The 13858-nt window shown below is 45.1% G+C and overlaps 1 protein-coding gene and 1 pseudogene across 1 annotated transcript in view; one reads left to right on the top strand and one right to left on the bottom strand.

The window, feature by feature from the left end:
* The first annotated feature begins 4091 nt into the window (after positions 1-4091).
* The window catches only part of ZNF563 (zinc finger protein 563), a 15631-nt gene continuing 5864 nt past the window's right edge, over positions 4092-13858 (top strand). Inside the window, 1 exon segment of the mRNA XM_032265792.1 lies at positions 4092-4287. Within this exon segment, the coding sequence (XP_032121683.1) occupies positions 4285-4287 (3 nt within the window). The 5' untranslated portion in view covers positions 4092-4284.
* LOC116541520 lies at positions 9854-10378 on the bottom strand (annotated as a pseudogene).

The following is a 13858-nucleotide window of genomic DNA, read 5'->3' as shown; positions in this document are numbered from 1 at the left end:
AAGCAGTGAGACATCAGGCTCACTTGAATCTTGACAGGCTATCAGGATGATTATCTGTGTTGGATGAACCAAGTTTCCTGTGAGGGACACCTGATCATTCATTGACTTTTTTCTTTTTTTCCTTTTTTCTTTTTTTTTTTTTTTTTTTGAGATGGAGTCTTGCTCTGTTGCCCAGGCTGGAGTGTCATGGCACAATCTCGGCTCGCTGCAACCTCCACTTCGCGGGTTTGAGCAACTGTCCTGCCTCAGTCTCCTGAGTAGCTGGGATTACAGGCATGCACCACCACACCCAGCTAATTTGTTATTTTTTTTGTATTTTTAGTAGAGATGTGGTTTTACCATATTGGCCAGGCTGGTCTCGAACTCATGACCTTGTGATCTGCCCACCTCGGCTTCCCAAAGTGCTGGGATTGCAGGCATGAGCCACCACGCCTGGCTAACATTTAAATATCAGTCCCTTCAACAGAAGGAATTGCTATGAAAGGCACACTGTAAATATCACAACCAGATGTCTGGGAGCCCCATGATGGCAGCACTAGAGTTTGTAGCCACACTCCTGAGAGACCCCAATGACAAATTAGAAGAAAATAGATGGGCATGGCTCTCTGCAACAGAGGTAGTGGGGAGAAAGGTAGCTGGTCCTATGCTGAATGTTGAAATGGCCACAATTAACCAGTTTACCATCCAAATCTTTTTCTGGAATGTGATGTTTTGTTTTCTTTTCTTTTCTTTTTTTTTTTTTTTGAGACAGAGCCTCAGCATTGCACTCAAGCCTGGTCGATAGAGCAAGATTCTGTCTTGGTGTCGCCCAGCCTGGAGTGTAGTGGTGTGATCTCGGCTCATTGCAACCTCTGCCTCCCGGGTTCAAGTGATTCTCCTGTCTCAGCCTCCTGAGTAGCTGGGACTATAGGCTCCCACCACCATACCCAGCTAATTTTTGTATTTTTAGGAGAGATAGGATTTCACCAGGTTGACCAGGATGGTCTTGATCTCCTGACCTCGTGATCCACCTGCCTTGGCCTCCCAAAGTGCTGGAATTCTAGGCGTGAGCCACTGTGCCTGTCCAGTTTTCTGGAACTTTCAAGGCTTCAATAGACTGTTAAAGAGAACAGAAGCAAATAAAATGGATGTGGTACTCACCCTAGACATCACAGTCTATCTGGGAAGACAGTTTGATTAGTTACTTTACATAACAAGTTAAGGTAAAAATAATAGTTTATTTACCAGTTGGTTTTTTGTTTTGTTTTTGAGGAGACAGGATCTTCCCATGTTGCCCAGGCTGGTCTCCAATTCCTGGGTTCAAGCAATCCTCCTGCCTCCCAAAGTGCTGGGATTACAGGCACAAAGCACCATGCCCAGTCTATTTACCAGTTTCCAAATCCCTATTAAAAATCTTAGAATTTTTTTCCTCTACTTGATGTATAAGCACAGGAAGAAACCCAGGACTCTGCCAGTTGCTTATTCAAACAGTGGAATTGAGGGACTCTGTCTCATTTAACTCATCAGTGCTGGTGAGAAGCACATGAAGACTCTTGCAGCGGCCATGGGGAATGTTCCCTTTGGCCCTCTGATGTTTTGCTGAATTAATTGGAGAGAAGAGAGATTAATTGGAGAAAAAGCATACAAATTTTATTTAACGTGTATATCTGGGAAACTCCAGAATGAAGACCCAGATATACAGAGTAAATTGTTCTTTTTTTTTTTTTTTTTTTTTTTTTTTTTTTAGACAGAATCTTGCTCTGTCACCCAGGCTTGAGTGCAGTGGTGTGATCTCAGCTGATGCAGCCTCCACCTCTTGGGTCCAAGTGATTCTCCTGCCTCAGTCTCCCAAGAGCTGGGATTACAGATGTGCACCACCACATCCAGCTAATGTTTGTATTTTTAGTAGAGATGGGGTTTCACCATGTTGGCCAGGCTGGTCTCGAACTCCTGGCCTCAGGTGATCTGCCCGCCTTGGCCTCCCAAAGTGCTGGGATTACAGGCATGAGCCACTGTTCCCGGCCTGGAAATGGTTCTATTTTATGCTTAGGTTTAACAATGTATGGACAGCCATGTAGAAATGTGATTAGACCAAAAGTGTATGATCCCATACTAACAGACTGAGTGGGGAAACCCAACAGGGCCTGGCTAGATTGTTCTTGGCCTTTCTGAGAATGCATTCCTTTCTTCTGGGTATAAGGCAGGACCCACTCTGAAATGGGGGGTTTTATGAGCTGCAGCAAGCTTGTCCAACCTACTGTCCAGGACGGCTTTGAATGCAGCCCAACATAAATTCGTAAACTTTCTTAAAACATTAGGGATTTTTTTTGTGTGTGATTTTTTTTAGCTCATCAGCTATTGTTGGTGTTAGTGTATTTTATATGTGGTCTAAGACAATTCTTCCAGTGCGGCCCAGGGAACTCCCAGGGACACTCCTGACCTACAATCAAACAAGGTTGGCAGTTAATTTGCCCATGGCCAGTTTTTACACAGCAAGGACAATGCAAAGAGTAATACATTTAGGTTTTATTCCTGGATTTAGGGGAAAAGAGTTCTGGATTCTATGACCTGGAGAGGAGAGATTCTAGTTTCTATGACTAGCCTTGAAAAAGAATGGGACTAAGTTTTTCCTCTGCCCACTGCAGAGAAAAACCTTTTGCTTCTGAGGCTTCTTCCAGGGTCTTCTTTTTAGGGTATTGTTTTCTGAGCCCTAACCACCTGGAGTGGGCAGCAGAGTTGGAGCCAGTGACTCCACGCTGAGCCCATTCTGAAGGCTGCAAAGGGAGGGAAATGAAGCCTCCTCTTTGGTGCTTCCTCCACAGCCTGTGCTGGTCTGCACATAATCTGAAGCTGTGCTTAAAATCAGATGTTAGCATTTATGTATTAGGAAAATCTGGGTAAAGAGTTTATGAATTTGACAGTTTATGTAGGTTAGTAACTTAAACTAACTTTTTTTTTTTTTTTGAAACCAAGTCACTCTGTCACCCAGGCTAGAGTGCAGTGGCACAATCTCAGCTCACCACAACCTCCTCCTCCCAGGTTCAAGTGATTCTCCTGCCTCAGCCTCCCGAGTAGCTGGGATTACAGGTGCCCACCACCATGCCCAGCTAATTTTTGTATTTTTAGTAGAGACAGGGTTTCACCATGTTGGCCAGGCTGGTCTTGAACTCCTTACCTCAGGTGATCCTCCTGCCTCGGCCTCCCAAAGTGCTGAGATTACAGGCATAAGCCACCGTGCCCGGCCCTTTAACTTTACATGAAACTTTACTGCTGGTGAAAATGCAGGTCTTGAAGGAGGGGGCATTTCCACACTCTGCAGAGGGCACAGGGAAGTATGTTGAGCTCTCAGAGTCAAATCCTTCAGTGTCCCAGTCTCATCACCAGGTTTTTATCCACTCTGGGGTTCCATTTCAACAGTTAAGAGGCTGGCTACCAGGTCTGGGAATATGTTTAGCCTCCTGAATGGGATGTTTGCTTGTGAAGTATGAGTGCAGCAGGCTGCTTTATCTGAACTAGTTCAAGGTTTTGCTTTTTTTTTTTTTTTTTTTTTCTGTTTTGATTCATTCATTCATTCATTTATTGCTGCTGTGTGATTTCAGTTCTTCCACACATTGGATATTTAATACCGTTCACTTGTTTTTATTTCCGTGGCTGAAAATGAGTAGATCGAGATGCAAGGTGAGAGGAAGGCTTGACCTTACCACCAAGAGTCTTATCCCCAAATCCTGATGACCAGTGGACCTCAGGCTCCCTCCTGCTGCAGTGTGGCCTCTGTGGCCTGGGCTTCCCTCTGCTCTGACGCCAGGGGAATGGCTCCACTGGACCGTGGGTCTGGGATTACCTGCACACACGTGTGACAGCTTCTCCAGGAGGAAAAGCAATAAGGGCCCGCAGCGTATGGGCAGGGAATTCTGCATACATGCAAATGTTCCCTGGGAGAGATCAGGTCACACTGCAGGGAGGAAGCCTGCCCTGCCAAGGGCTGTGTTTGGAACTCGTTCATCCCGCTCTACTCAGCACTGTGATCGCTTCTTCTATTACTCGGTGCCCAAGGGGCAGGACCTGGAGCCCTATCCAATCAGAGCCATAGGGCGGGGTCACGGGAACTGTCAATCAGGCGTGGTGCCCGGAGGAAAGTGCGAGGTTCAAAGAGCCCGCGGCGTCTTCTCCACGCCCCTTCGCTCATCTCCCGCCTCTGCCGCTGAGAGACGCCCTGAAACGTCTGTGGCAACCTCTGTCACATTGGGACCCGCACTGGCAGCGGGAGGCAGAGGGTGGACTCTGGAACGTCCCAGAAGCCGGAAAATGGTGCGTCTGCGGGCCAGGCATCCCGAAAGCAGGGAAGGGCTGGTTGGAACCGTCCAGAACCGGCCGTGGCGGAACCCGGGCCTCCCCAGCCGTCAGCTCCGGGGTCTGGGACCCGGGTCCGCCTGGCGCAGCTCGGCGCTCGGTCCATCCCCTCGGCCGCAGGGTGAGGTTGGATTGGCAGCTGGGACCCCAGGCGTCCTGTCCCGTCCCTGCGCGGCGACTGCGGTCGAGACCTCGGAGCCCTCTCTGGGCAGCTCGGCTCCCGCAGCCCCGTTTCTTCCCCAGATTGTGGGGAGGTCACGGGAGGGTCATGGGGGAATCCCCACTTGTGTGTGGGGTTCGTGGGTGGGAAGCGCTGTGATCTGTGGGATCCTCAGTCTCTGCGTTCTTCCCAAATAGGACCAGTTTTCCTCTGTCTTCAAAGGTTTGGGAAGCCAGGTGGCTAATGCCTTACCTTATCCCCTCACCCTAACTTCTGGGGCTGGCAGTAAATCCCTAGACTTCCAGAGTTCGCCCTGCATTTCATAAAGCTGACTTCCTCTCTGTCACAGGGGAACGGCTACTATCAGGGCCCGTAACGCTGGGGTAAAAGAATTTTTACCAAGACAGCTGTAGGTAGAGAAAGGCAGATTTATTAGCACAAGTAGGAAAATCTGTCTCAAGGGAGGCAAAAGGGAGCCTGCAGGAGAGAAGCGGAGGCTTTCGGGCGATTTTATAGAATGGAACTTGGGCTGATGGATGGTGCCAAGGCAGCAGGGAGCTTAACTTGCATTCCTCTGTCAGCTTAGGTGTTTGATAAATTGAGGCGTTTGATGGTGAGCAGGAAGTCTGTGAATTAAGCACTTTTCTGGGCAAGAAGGCCATGTGTTGGGCCATATGTCGTAGGCCAGAAAGAAAGACATGTACAGGAGTTCCAAGACCAGCCTGGCCAACGAGGTGAAACCCCATCTCTACTAAAAATACAAAAATTAGCCACGTGTGGTGGTGCATGCCTGTAATCCCACCTACTCAGGAGAATCGCTTGAACGCAAAAGGTGGAGGCTGCAGCGACCTGAGGTCACACCACTACCACTGCACTACAGTCTGGGCGACAGAGCGAGACACTGTCTGAAAAAAAAAAAAAAAAGTTAGACCTGTAACTTACCTGCATTCTCTTTTGTTTAAATTCTCTGGACATGAAGATAGGCAGATTTCTAGCTTATTTGCTTTATCTTTCTGCTTTACCCTGTTCCCCTTAGCCTGACTCCTTTTCCCTAATTAAGACTCCACACTCTCCTCAGTTCACAGCAACATAATGAACTCTTTGTCCCCCAGGCTGTATTTCAAGCAGATGCAGTATTTTAGCTGTCATTTTTTCCCCAGGTAACAATGTATGACTTTTTTAGAAGATACAATTTTTGTTTGTGAATATTTCATATGTGAGAATGTAGAGAATAACCACCTGTCAGGTAGTTTAACCACTCTGCTGTAAAAACGAACAACATCAACAAAAGTTTGTGCTTCTCCTTTTATTTTTCCAAGGCAAAGGCACCTTATCAGAATTTGTTTGGGTTGAGGTTCCCCTTTGGAAACCACCCAGTGATGAGTCCTGAGCCCACGCTGTATTTTCCTGGTGCTGGCTTTGATAACTGCCTGGGGCTGGCACTAAGTGAATACAGCAGCCTTGTCTTGGAGGGTGTAGTGAATAACAGCCCCTGGGTCACTCTTCCCAGAGGACAGCCTGAGGTGTGGGGGTGGGGCCTCCCAGGGGAAGAGCTGGATGCCCTGAGGTAGGATGATTCCCCTGATATCCTCTTCTAAAAAGTTAAGCCCTAGGACACTCAGTATTCTCACCCCAAGCCCAGTTTTCATTGCTTGGAGACAGGACTGGTCAGCCACTCAAGTGCTGGTATTGAGGGGGTGAAATAGAAATGATTCTCATCGTTTGAATTCTGTTAGACTGGTGAAGCGAGAAAAACTATCCCAAAGGTCAAGGATAACGTACCAGAGTGAGATGGTGCAAGAGCCTGAAAGCACACAGTGCAGTGTCCAGTGGTTGGGGGCGGGGAGTGGTCACTAAGCACTTCAGTGAGCAGCATGGGGTGGGGGATGTCCCAGGTGACAGGAGGACCTGACCTGACCCTTGAATGAAACTTGTCTGTGTTCCAGTCAGCACTGTCCCTCCCTGGGGTTGTCAACCTGGAAAAGATTTGTTCACTCCATTCCGTTCAGTTTTTTCTTAGCTGTAAAATGCATTCTGACCTTAGAGATTGATAGAGAAGATAATGTTTCTAAAGGGACAAGAGAGAGTTGGATTTCAGAAAACAAAATATATACATTTAGGCCTATATGCCTTTAAAAAATTCTTGTTTATTTTTTCTGTCATACTATAAGTTTCCCAGATCTGTTTTTTTTTTCTTTTTTTTTTTTTTTTTTTTTTTTTTGAGACAGAGTTTTGCTCTTGTTACCCAGGCTGGAGTGCAATGGCGCGATCTCGGCTCACCGCAACCTCCGCCTCCCAGGTTCAGGCAATTCTCCTGTTTCAGCCTCCTGAGTAGCGGGGATTACAGGCACGCGCCACCATGCCCAGCTAATTTTTTGTATTTTTAGTAGAGACAGGGTTTCACCATGTTGACCAGGATGGTCTCAATCTCTTGACCTCACGATCCACCCGCCTCGGCCTCCCAAAGTGCTGGGATTACAGGATTGAGCCACCGCGCCCGGCCCTCTTTCTTTTTTAATTGAATGATCTCAAATGGAATTTCAGAGCTGAGCAGAGAAAATACCAGGGAAAATAAACTGGAAAAAAATTTATTTCATGATGACTACAGAAAAATGAATACTGTGTCAAGGCTCTTAAAGTACTTTTTCTGGTAGGAGAAAGGTAGAACCATATTCAAAATGGAAGCTGAGGTAACATAGGGTGAATAAAAATTCATGAAAACAGGCAGATTTGTAATTAGTTGATTATTGTATGTGGAGGTGTTGGATAGAAGATTATTTTCCTGGAGATAACAATTTGTCCCTGTTCTTTGTGTTGAAGTGGCTGTCATTTGTATCACTGCCTGGCAATACCTGCTGTGCCATAGTTTCTCTTACCTTAAATAGATGCTTATGTTCCAGAATTTGCTGTTTTCCATTGGACTTTGTACCCATCACTTTGCTAACACCATACTTTCCTGATTACTATAGACTTCAAAGCCTTGATGTGTGGTAGAGAAAGAGCCTACCTGTCTTAATTACTTAGGATTGCTATACCAGATTGCCATCAACTGCATGCCTTAAACAACATTTGTTCATTTATCAAAGGTGTAGAGGCTGGGAATCCAAGCTCAAGCAGGTCAGATCTCTGGTAAGGGCCCGCTTCCACATTTAAAGATGGCAATCTTCCCCTTATGTCCTCACATGGTGGAGATATGTCGATAATGTCTGTCTAGTTTTGGTACTAGAGCAATGTTGGCCTTATTTATTTATTTATTTAGAGATGGAGTATCCCTCTGTCGCCAGGCTGGAGTGCAGTGGTGCAATCTTGGCTCACTGCAACCTCCGCCTTCCGGTTTCAAGTGATTCGCCCGCTTCAGCCTTCTGAGTAGCTGGGACTACAGGCGTGCGCTGCGACAACCAGCTAATTTCTGTATTTTTAGTAGAGACGGGTTTCACCATGTTGGCCAGATGATTTCAATCTCCTGACTTCCTGATCTGCCCCCGCTTGGCCTCCCAAAGTGTTGGGATTACAGATGTAAGCCAAGGCGCCCAGCCGTCCTTATAACATCAATTAGAAAGTATTACCTCTGCTGGCTGGGCGTGGTGGCTCATGCCTATAATCCCAGTATTTTGGGAGACCGAGGTGGCCAGATTACCTGAGATCCACGAGACCAGCCTGATTAACATGGAGAAACCCCATCTCTACTGAAAATACAAAATTAACTGGGCGTGGTGGTGCATGCCTGTAATCCCAGCTACGGGGGAGGCTGAGGCAGAAGAATCGCTTGAACCCTGGAGGTGGAGGTTGCAGTGAGCCTAGATTGTGCCATTGGACTCCAGCCTGGCCAACAAGAGTGAAACTCTGTCTTTTAAAAAAAAAAGAAAAGTATTACCTCTGCTTCTATTTTCTGGAAGACATTGTAGAGAATTGATATCATTTCTTCCATAAGTGTTTGCCATAAATCACCAGTGAAAACATCCTGGCCTTTTTCTTGGGTAATTTATTATTTATTGATTCAATTTCTTCAAGAGATGTAGGCCTATTCATATTACTTTGTGTTAGTTTTGTGAGTTTTGGTAGACTGTGTCTTTTTTTTTTTATTCTTTCATAATTGAGATTTTTTCGGTTGAAGATCAGTACAGACATTTCAATTTGTGCACAATTCTTAACATACGGGATGAAAATCTAAAAAGCCATGTATTGAAATTCTTTTTGAAGTTATTCCAATGACTTTCCAGCTTAAAATTTGGAAGCAAATTTTCCTGAAGAGGCTATCAAGTACCAGTATCTTTACTTGTTACGCTTTTTTTTTTTTTTTTTTTTTTTTTGTCTTTTTGCTTTTTTCCTTTTTGTGGAGAACGGGGTCTCGCCATATTGCCCAGGCAGGTCTCGAACTCCTGGGCTCAAGCTATCCTCCCGCCTCTGCCTCCCTAAGAGCTGGGATTACAGGCGTGAGCCACAGCGCCCGGCCATCTTTACTTGTTGATAAGCTGTTACGTACTCCCAGCAGTTCACAACTGAGTAGCGTATATACTACATATTCAAATGTTTAATCTTTCACAGCACAATAACAAAGTTATTATGAAAACAGGACTACTACAATCCAAGAAGTTACAGAATGCACACAATTCTGACAGGGAGAGCCATGATCAATGAACGATTTTCTTTAGGAAACAATTCTGAAAAAACAACATGGGAATAGAAGTAATTTCAAATGTTCAATACATTAAATGCAGGACTGACTCCATTTTACCATTTAATATGCTTTGTATTATAGGCTGTGAAAACTAACCCCCCATCTTTGGAATGTTAAACTGTCACCTGAGACAGTCAAAGCCTCCCATAATTGAATATCCCACACTATTTTCTGGTTGTACCAAAAAATAAACAACCAGCAAATGATTTCACCTCTTAAAAAAAAAAAAATGGCATTTACAGCCGGGCTCAGTGGTTCACGCCTGTAATCCCAGCACTTTGAGAGGTCAAGGTGGGCGGATTACGAGGTCGGGATATCGAGACCATCCTGGCTAACACGGTGAAACCCTGTCTCTACTAAAAACACAAAAAATTAGCTTGGTGTGAGGGTGGGAGAGTCTATAGTCCCAGCTACTTAGGAGGCTGAGGCAGGAGAATCACTTGAACCCGGGAGGTGGAAGGTGCAGTGGGCCGAGATCGTGCCACTGCACTCCAGCCTGAGCAACAGAGCGAGACTCCATCTCAAAACAAAAACAAAAACAAAAACAAAAACATTTACACTTAAAAAATGGGATAAGTTGGGATTCCCTCCTTCTCAAAAATGTTTCCAGGGCTACTAAAAAACTTGCATTTACAAAATAGTTGATAAAAAATATTCCTCCAGATTGTACAAGCAGGGAGAACAGGGACCACTGATAAGACATGGTCTATGATATTAATCAGACTTGGCTTCTTTCTCTCCTGCTTCATCAGAGGCTGGACTCTCCTCAGTTTTCGTTTCCCCATGATCTGCAGGTAAATCTTCTTTATTTTCGTTAGCCACTTCGGCCTGCTTTCCCTTTGCCTGCCTTTTCCCTTTTGTTTGTCCTTTTTTATCTGAAGATTTATCCTTCGCTGCTGCCTTTTTTGGCTTTGCTTCCACTTTTGCAGGAGGTTTAGCTGACAATGGCACTGATCTCGTCTTGGGCTCTTCCTTGGTGGCCCCTTCGAGGGAGCTGACCTACCTCACGGGCACCCTGGCAGTGGGGAGGGCACGTGCCGGATGGCTGCAGGCCGCTGCACACCTAGAGCCTTCTGGGCTGCCTGGCAGCTGCCACTCCTCCCACCACTCGAGCTGCTGAGACCCACAGCAGGGGCAGTGGGAGAACTGGATGGAACCAGATTGGGAGCCCCCCTCCTCCTACCCCTTCCCCCCTTTACCCCCACTTGCATCCCAGGTTGGTAGACTGTGTCTTTTAAGGAATTGGTCCAATCCTGTCTTTTAAGGAATTGGTCCAATCCATGTAATTTATCAACTATGCGGGCATTCATTTCTTCCTAATATTCTTTTATGGTCCTTTTAATGTCCACGAGGGTTAGCAGTGATGGCCTTTCTTTTTTCTGTGTTAACTTCTGTGTTAACTTTTCGCTGTGGGCTGATCAATTTTATTGATCTTTTCAGAGAATCATCTATTGGTTTGTTGATATTTTCTATTGATTTCTTGATTGCTATTTCAGTATTATTATTCCCATTGTTATTTTCCTCTGCTTGATTTACATTAATCTTGCAATTCTTTCTCTAGTTTCCTAAGTTGGAAGGTTAGAGCACTGAGTTTAGAATGTTGCTTTCTAGGAAATGCATTCAATTCTTTAAGTTTCCCTTAAAGCCCTGCCTTTGCTGCGTTCCAGAGATTTTGCTAAAATATATTATTTTTCATCAACGCCACAATATTGCATTTTGTGCGAGAATTTTCTTTGTCATCTGTGTAGCTGAGAAGTTTGTGGCTTAAATTTTCACTTTTTTAGACAGGCTGGTCTCGAATTCCTGACCTCAGGGGATCGCCTGCCTCAGCCTCCCAAAGTGCTAGGATTACAGGCGTAAGCCACTGTGGCTGGCCCGATTGTTGATATTATTATTTTGAGTAACCCTCAGGTAGGTATAAGAAAAGTAAATCATTTTTTGTGTCTTCATTTAATGTGATGTGAATTTCTAACCCATATCACTTCTCTTTTTTCTAATAAACTTCTTTTAATATTATTGGCAAGGCAGGTACATCAGTCCTGCCTTTCTCCATTCCATACATTTTCTCCATTTCATCCCTGACATTTCTCCCCTTCTCCAAATGGGTAGATTCAATTGTTTATCTTGATTTCAGCTGATTTTCTCTCTCTCTCTCTATTTTTTTTTTTTTTTTTTTTTTGAGACAGAGTCTCACTCTTTTGTCCAGACTGGAGTGCAGTGGCACAATCTTGGCTCACTGCAACCTCCACCTCCTGTGTTGAAGCAATTTTCCTGCCTCAACCTCCTGAGCAGCTGGGACTATAGGTGTGCACCCTACACCCAGCTAATTTTTGTATTTTTAGTAGAGATGGGCTTTCACCATGTTGACCAGGCTGATCTTGAACTTCTGACCTCAAGTGATCCTCTCCAGTTTTTTTCCTTTTGCACTTAGATGATCTAATGTATGTCTCTCTTTTTTTTTTTTTGAGACAGAGTCTCGCTCTGTTGCCCAGGCTGGAGTGCAGTGGTGCGATCTCAGCTCATCCCAACCACTGCCTCCCAGGTTCAAGTGATTCTCCTGCCTCAGCCTCCTGAGTAGCTGGGACTACAAGCATGTGCCACCATTCCTGGCTAATTTTTGTATTTTTAGTAAAGACGGGGTTTCACTATGTTGGCCAGGCTGGTCTCGAACTCCCGACCTTGTGATCCAAAGTGCTGGGATTACAGATGTGAGCCACTGCACCTGACCTTAATGTATATCTTAATTATAATCTGTTGTCCCAGGTAGTTGCATAGTTGCAGGCTGTTTGTATATTTTTCACCATTTTTCATTAGCATTTCTTTTTTTCTTTTTTGAGATGGAGTTTTGCTCTTGTTGCCAGACTGGAGTACAGTGGTGCGATCTCAGTTCACTGCAACCTCCACCTCCCAGGTTCAAGTGATTCTCCTGCCTCAGCCTCCTGAGTAGCTGGGATTATGGGCAACCACCACCACGCCTGACTAATTTTTTGTATTTTTAGTAGAGACGGGGTTTCACCATGTTGGACAGGCAGGTCTCGAACTCCTGACCTCAGGTGATCCACCTGCTGTGGCCTCCCAAAGTGCTGGAATTACAGGCGTGAGCCACCATGCCCAGCCCTTTCATCAGCATTTCTTTCTCACTTTTTTTGTTTTGTTTTGTTTTTGGTGACAGAGTCTCACTCTGTCATCAGGCGCCAGGCTGGAGTGCAGTGGCTCAACCTCCGCCTCCCGGGTTCAAGCAATTCTCCTGCCTCAGCCTCCCGAGTAGCTGGGACTACAGACGTGTGCCACCACACCCAGCTAATTTTTGTATTTTTAGTAGAGATGAGGTTTCACCATGTTGGCCAGGATAGTCTTGATCTCTTGACCTCGTGATCCACCTGCCTCAGCCTCCCAAAGTGCTGGGATTACAGGTGTGAGCCAGCACACACAGCCCATCAGTGTTTCTTATGTTTGACCCTAACTGGATACCATCATAGATGAAATAGAAAAGAGAACCTTGTTTCACACCTTCAGATCGTCCCTGGAATGATTGGAAAATACAAAGGCAATAATTTATGAATAACATCTGATCTGCTTTCTCTAGAATTAGTGACTAGGGTTCCACACTGGGATCTCAGGCTGCTGTCTTCAAGATTGGCATGGAGGTGGGGAGTGACTGGGCCAAGGACAAATAAAAACTCCACAAGGCTTTCCTACCATTTTTCACTTTTATTTATCTCTTTGTTACTAGTATGGGGTGCTGCATATTAGAGTTTTAAAATCCTTTATCTGTTTTTGTAAAGCTGTCACTTTGTTGGTGAGAAGGTTTTTAGCATTTTTAGACATTTGTGACTTCTATTAGATTTGGTAATGTAATTTTATTCATTTATTTATTTATTTTGAGACACAGTCTCACTGTGTCACCCATGCTGGAATGCAGTGGCTCAATAATGGCTCACTATAGTCTTCACCTCTTGGGCTTAGGTGATCCTCCCACCTCAGCCTCCCCATTAGCTGGGACTACTCGCACACCACCATACCCAGCTAATTTTTTTTTTTTTTTTTTTTTGTATTTTTTGTAGAGACGGGGTTTCGCCATGTTGCCCAGACTGGTCTCAAACTCCTGGGCTGAAACAGTCCATCTACCCTGGCCTCTTAAAGTGCTGTGATTACAGGCATGAGCCATGGTGCCCAGCTGGTAATATAATTTTTGTTGACTCCTAAAAGATCTGTTTTAGTTATTTAGGGAATATTATGAATATTCAAGAGAGATAGCATTGAGTTCTTTTCTAAGAATACATTCTCTCATTGCCCTTCTTTTCTTCTCCTTTGACATTACCCAAAAAAAAGTTCAAAAATTTTCCGCTGGGATGGTGAAATATCTTTTATTATTCTTTTGTCATGCTTAACTACATCCGTCTAGAGGAAACCAGTTACCAGCTTCCAGATTTTCTGTTAGTATAATCCCAGAGGTTGTGCTGAATCCTCCAACTAATGAGTTGCAAAAATCATGTGAAATTTTATCTACTAGGGCCTCTCATCAGAGACCAGTGCCTATAGTGTTTTTTGGTGTCTGGCTTAGTCTGTTTTTTGTTGCTTAAGAATATCTGAGGCCAGGCGTGGTGGCTGACGCCTGTAATCCAAGCACTTTGGAGGCCAAGGCGGGCAGATCACCTGAGGTCAGGAGTTCAAGACCAGCCTGACCAACA

The sequence above is a fragment of the Sapajus apella genome, unplaced genomic scaffold (assembly GCF_009761245.1).
Source record: "Sapajus apella isolate SASKATOON/1434 unplaced genomic scaffold, GSC_monkey_1.0 scaffold152, whole genome shotgun sequence".
NCBI lineage: Eukaryota > Metazoa > Chordata > Mammalia > Primates > Cebidae > Sapajus > Sapajus apella.
The sequence above is the reverse complement of the archived record's forward strand: the minus strand, read 5'-3'. Positions and strand labels throughout refer to the sequence as shown.